Below are 6,229 nucleotides of genomic sequence, written 5' to 3'. Positions count from 1 at the left end.
AGAAAGTGAGGGAAAGGTGTAAAAATTCCAACGAGTCCTGCACCAGACGGAAAGGAAGTCCTCAGCAATCCGATCCAGGCCTTTCCCGCAAAGACCCGGATCTTCCCCTCTTCCCCAGGAATGGATTGAAGCAAATTCTGGGTATCTCTGTCCTGGCACTGAAGGGGTAGCTACCTGTAACGAGGTGCATTTAAACTGGAACTGCTGCCCGGGAGAGAGTTCTCTGACATTCCTCCGTTTCGTTCACGACCTTTTCACGATCCAGACTCCACTCAGGAGCTCGCTCTCTCTCTCTCTCTCTCTCACACCCGTGGTGTCTGGAAGAGGTGTGGTAACCTCACTGGGTTGTTGTGGTGTGGAAATCGTTGATCTGTGAGGGTCTTCAGGGTGGTTTGCTATGTCAAATGTGCTCATTTGTTGCAAAGTATTAAACCCTCATTAACTTCTCTCACTCTTTCTCCTACCTTTCCCCCTCCTCTCATCTTTCCCCTTTCATCTTACTCCCACTCTTTCCCTCCCTCCATTTTCCCCACCTCCTTCTGTCTCCCCTCCATCTCCCCCACTACCCCCACCTTGCACTCCCTCCCTCCCTTCCCTCCATTCCCTTTCTTCCCCTCCACCCCAGCTTCAGAGGGCTTGCCCGTCAATATAAAAGCATGTACCCAATGCTGCACATCGATATTGAAGGAGAGTTGGATAAACTGAAGGTAACTTGGGTCTAGTTTGTACTTGTGGCTTCGTTGGGTTGGTTGCACGCTCCTGGTCAGTCCTGGGACGTATTGGAGGTCTGTTTCTCCTTCCCCAGTTTCCCGTTGGGATGTAGAATGGCCTGGGCCCTCCATGTAACCCTCATACCTTGCTTCCTTCCCCCTCGATTTGGCCTTTGGACAGCTTAAACTTGCCCTACCTACATTCCCCACCTCGAAGACCCTGAGTGTTGCTGCAAAAGGGAAGGTTTGAGATATAAAATTTAGACTGGGACTTTACATCACGGGGTGGGGGGGGGAGAACCTTCTAGAGGTTAATAAAATCATGAGGGACATTGATCAGGTGACTCATGAGGGTCTTTTCCCTCTGGTAAAGGAGCTCAAGACGAAGGAATGTATTTTTAAGGTGAGAGGAGAAAGATTTTAAAAAGGACATAGTCATAGAGACGTACAGCATGGAAACAGACCCTTCGGTCCAACCCGTCCATGCCGACCAGATATCCCAACCCCATTTGCCAGCACCTGGCCATTATTGATGAGGGGCAACTTTTTTTTTAAGTGTTTCGTGCATGGAATGAACTGCCAGAGGAAGTGGTAGATGCAGGTACACTTAAAATGCTTAAGACATTTCGACAGGTACACGAGTAGGAAAGGTTTGGAGGGATATGAGCCACATGCAGGCAGCTGGGACTAGTTTAGTTTGGGAATGTGGTCAGCATGGACTGGTTGGGCCGAAGGGTCTGTATGACTCTGTGACCCGATCAAAGTGTTTGAAATTTCAAGATGATTTGATGGGTTTGAACTAGAGAGAGTATTTCTTGGGTTGGGGGAGGGGTTGCTGCTGGTGTGGGAGCAAAGGGGATTGAGAATGGAGTCATGGCTGGGGGGAGGGGGTGTTGTATCATTTTGAAAAGTGGAGCTGGAATGTTTTGGCGCAGAGCTGAGGAGAGGCCATGCTCCACGCCAGTGGAATCCTCTCCGTTACCAAAATGCAGCGGAAGGTGAGAGGGTGAAAGTACGGAGTGTTATACCACGTAGGGTAGGGGAGAGTCGGGTTGTTTTATTAACCGTGCCTCCCCACTTCCTCTGCAGGAATACTCTGAGCGGATCCGCCCCCTGGTGAAGGATGGGGTTTATTTCATGTACAAGACCCTCCGCGGACCACCCAAGGAGATCCTTGTGGAGGGTGCCAACGCCACACTGCTGGACATCGACTTCGGTAAGAAGCCAAAATGCGGGCGCTGCATACTCCAATCGCACCGCAGGCCCGCAGTAAACTCTGAGCTACGTTCAACCATTCCTATTCTGAGGAGAGCAAAGCTGTGTCACTGCCCCGTCTGTGTGCCAGTCCCACCCCTTGCAGCTGACCACAGTTTCTCTCACTCTCACCCCCACCCTCCTCTCAGGATTCCCTGAGATTGTTTTTGCTTTCTTCATAATCTGGATAATTTTCTTCAAAGTCACATTTGTCTTTGGACTGTAATAAGTCTGACAAAGCTTCATCAATAATTTCAACAGCAGTTCTGTTAGGAATTCAGAATTCCAAGGCCAATAATTACCTTTTTCCATCAGTCTTCCATTTTAACAGTACATCATGACAAGAGACGAGTCTAAACTATGTGGAAAAGATCATGAGGTAATCTTGCTCTGCTAACATGCCCAGTGTCATTGAGCTACAAAATGTCTCGCTCTCGTTTTGGGTGTCTCTCACACACACATTATCACCTTACACCAATCCATTGACAGATATCTTTAATTCTTCAGAACAAATGTGTCCCCCGTGGTCAAGCGCTTTCCTCTGTATTGGTATCTTCTTTAAAGTCTTGACATCAGAACATGATAAGGTCTAGGAATTATTGAATATAATAGTGAGCTTACTTGTTAACCATGTGATTTAGTGTCTAAACGTGGGAAGCAATTCTGTATCTTTGGAGCAGTTCTCTCCAAGATGTCCGAGATGTTTTGTTTTGACCCTGATATTAAATCATCCAGGCAATATTCCTTCTGCCATATCTTCCTAATGTCATTATTGATTATTCTCACTTCAAAGTGTTTTCATTTTGCAGTATCTCAATGTTGCTTTTCTATCTGGCTTTTAATATTGCAATATATCGATGTTGCTTTAATCTCTTTCTAAATAGGTACTTAAAACAGCACGGATATAATGCTGTATTTAAAATACGAAGATAGTGTTTTCCTTATCTTTGAAGGGTTTTAAACTCTTCAGTATAGTACCACTGGTTTATACGATTCTGTATCTGTGTTGATTAACTGAGATTTTTTTTCAGGCAAATTGGATTACACAGCCTAATAAAAATACCTATTACATTGCATGATTTGCCAAAGTAAAGCCTGATGTCTGTTCCCTTAGTAAACCAAGGTTTTAAACTATAGATATCCTCTTAATGTGGCCTCAGTCAACTGCCTGTATTCTTTTGTTGGACCCGATACCCTCAGGGCTTCTAAATTGCAGCTTAATTCTGGCTCTGTGCTGTTAATGGTGCTGCAATCTGTTCAGTTCTGGTGTGGTGACTTTGCCGGTGCTGCAATCTCAGTTTAAATTACTTTTGTGCAGTTGACTTACCCTGTGTAGCTGCGTGTCATGGTGTCCTCTAGCTGTGGGGGCAACGTTCGTGAGTGACAAGGGTTCCTTCTTAATTGTTGGACTTCAGTCCCTAGTATGGCGACGGTGTAATGTGTTACTGTTGGACGGTTAACCCAGAGACCCAGGGTCCTCGGGTTCAAATCCAACCATGGCAGGCAATGAACTTTTGAATTCAGTTTGGAAAAAAAAAGGCTGGAATTTAGAATCTAACGATGACCATGAACCCATTGTCGATTGTTGGGAAAACCCATCTGATTCACAAATGTCATTTAGGGAAGGAAACTGCCACCCTCACCTGGTCTCCAGACCCCCACAACAATGTGGTTCACTCTTAACTGCCCTCTGAGCAAATAGGAATGGACAATAAGTGCTGGGCCTGGATGACGACGCCCTCAACCTGTCAATGAATTTTTGTCAAAATATTTAGAGATTTTTCCCCTCGTCCAACAGGGATATCTAACTTTACACAGAGCTCTGATGCCTGTTTGTTTCCTAGTTGATCCCCTAAATTGGATTACTCCTACAGATTCTCACTTCCCGACTGAGTCTGTAACTGCCAGGTGTGACTGACCTCTGGTTGGCGCTTGCTCCCGCGTTTCTCTTACCAGGTCTGAGGTGAAAGAGCTGTTCCTCCATGGTTGATTTTTACCACAGCTCTGTCTGCAGGCTGTTTGACTGTTCAGCTGCTAACTGTTTGAGAGCTGGTTAAAACTTGACATTCTTCAGAGCTGCAAGTATCCACTCCTGCTCCTGGGTCTACAGGAATTCTCTGCTCCTGAGTTCATTGGAAACATGGATTGTGTTCTGATCTAAGATTAAGCAACAAAGCACTGTCAGCTTTTGGTTTTTCCCCTACCCAATGAGTCTTCAAGAGAAGGGACCTTTGTCGTTTATTGTGCGATAGTGATCGGGCACAAGCTATGTGAGCAGGATAGATACTCATGAGGAAACGGGTCCTGACCGTACAAGATTGGTTAGGCCACAGATGGGATATGCTGGTCACCACACTGTCAGGAGAGGATGCAGAGGGGACTCACCAGGAAGTCTGAGACTGGATAGGCCGCTTTCCTTGCAGCAGAGGAGGTTGGGGGTGTGGGACATCTGACTGAGGTATACAAAATAATAAGAGGTATAGACTGGGTAGATTGTTTTCCCCACGTCTAAGATCAGAGGGCATAAGTTTATGTTGGTTGGGGGGGGGTTAAGTTTAGAGGACATCTGGGGGGAGTAGAAATATGAGATGTACTGTCCGAGAGCACGATGGAAACAGCTACTCTTGCAACATTTAAGAAGCAGCTGGAAGTGTTACCTGAGAGTGGGGACCCCCCCTTGGGAGTGGGACGTTGGGGAGGGAGGGGGAAACGGAGGCAGTGAATCCACGGTGGCTTCCCCCCGGTGCGTTCATGGCGGGAAATCCTTACCTCCGCCCGAGTCCTCCTGGTCAGAACGCGGAGCCAGTCTCCGATCATCGAGAGGATGGCGGCAAAATACGCCAGGCCCAGGAGGATCCAGAACCAGACCAGGGGCTTGTACCAGACTTTGTAAACCCGCTTGGAATCTCCGCCTAGACAGGAAGACGGACAATCCCGGTAAAGATCAGGTGGTTTCCCGAAATCCGAGACATCAGAACAAGCCATTTGGCAACCCCACCACCCCTCCCCAGAGCATGCTGTCCCATAGCATCATTCTGTTGGGGAGTGAAGTCAGGAGCATGAAGGAATACCACTGAACCATGGGTAGCTCGGCACCGGCGGGCTCCCTTGACCGTCACCCAGTCCCGCCGACTTCAACCTTCACTCCCTCAATCACCCGCGCACGGTCACAGCAATGCGTGCCACACGCCGCGTAAACCCGCAAAGGTTCCCCTTTCTAGTCTGCTTTTGGACTGAACGAATGCAACAGTGTATTTGCCTCTTCGCCTCGGGATTTGGGGGTTAACCTTCAGAACGATCGCGCGTCTGGGGTGGGGGTGGGGGCAAGTGTTTTCTCCGAGATGTCCGATCCTGAGTTCCGTCAGGACCTTCCCTGACGTTAAACCTTTGCAACCAGAAGTGTGTTGTCGCTGGAAAAACTCTGGCAGCATCTGTGGAGAGGAATTGGAGTTAACGCTTCGGGGCGTGTGGGCTCTCGAGGTGACCCTTCCTCGGAACTTTGTTGAGCCTTTCCAATGAGCCTCCATGTCGTCATTTCTGATTTACTGTATCCACGGTTCTTTCCATTTAAACCTTTGCGTTTTGATTTCTCCTGTGATCCTCAGGCTTCGTGGCTTTTGACCCCGGCAGTGCGTCAGGGCGGTCTTAATCCCCACCTACCCCACATCCTCTCACCAAGTGGATTTGCGGGCAAGATCTCAATCAAGTCAGGCAACGTCCATGTGCGATCGGGAAATTGCATTGGACCAGGAGGGAGCGTAACTGAGGGGGGGGGGGGGGGGGGATTGATGTTTCACACATTCCTTATGAACCGCCACCTCAGGGGGGCCAGGAATGTGCCGGTTAATTAAATATTCCGCGCAATCACGAGGCGCGCCTAATTGCGGTCAACCCTGACCAAGTCAAACTCCGAGGCGACAACGACCCCTTAAAGGCCCCCTCAAAAATGTCAACGCGCCTCCTAAAATCGATACTAGGTAATAGAAACGTAATGCAGAGGGGGATGTACATCACTGTCATACTTTATGCTGGGACATCACGGAATTTGACTTTGTGCTGGTTAGTCTAGAGGCTGGTTAAAACTAATATCACTGTATCATAGAATAGATCATAGAATCCCTCCCCCTCCCTCACACACACACAGACACACACACATTCAGGCACACACACATATACACTGACACACAGACACTGACACACACACATACATACAGGCACACACACGCAGACTCAGACACACACACATATACACTGACACACAGACA

The 6,229-nt window shown here is 48.1% G+C and overlaps 1 protein-coding gene across 1 annotated transcript; it reads left to right on the top strand.

The window, feature by feature from the left end:
* Nucleotides 1–581: 581 nt before the first annotated feature.
* LOC122543823 (adenylosuccinate synthetase isozyme 1 B-like) lies at nucleotides 582–3,299 on the top strand. Its single transcript, XM_043682625.1, has 2 exons — nucleotides 582–707; nucleotides 1,800–3,299. Exons 1-2 carry the CDS (start codon nucleotides 657–659, stop codon nucleotides 2,121–2,123), a joined length of 375 nt encoding a protein of 124 aa, XP_043538560.1. The 5' UTR covers nucleotides 582–656; the 3' UTR covers nucleotides 2,124–3,299.
* The last annotated feature ends 2,930 nt before the right edge of the window (nucleotides 3,300–6,229 follow it).

The sequence above is a fragment of the Chiloscyllium plagiosum genome, chromosome 45 (genome assembly GCF_004010195.1).
Source record: "Chiloscyllium plagiosum isolate BGI_BamShark_2017 chromosome 45, ASM401019v2, whole genome shotgun sequence".
Classification (NCBI taxonomy): domain Eukaryota; kingdom Metazoa; phylum Chordata; class Chondrichthyes; order Orectolobiformes; family Hemiscylliidae; genus Chiloscyllium; species Chiloscyllium plagiosum.
This window is presented reverse-complemented; position numbering and strand designations above follow the sequence as displayed.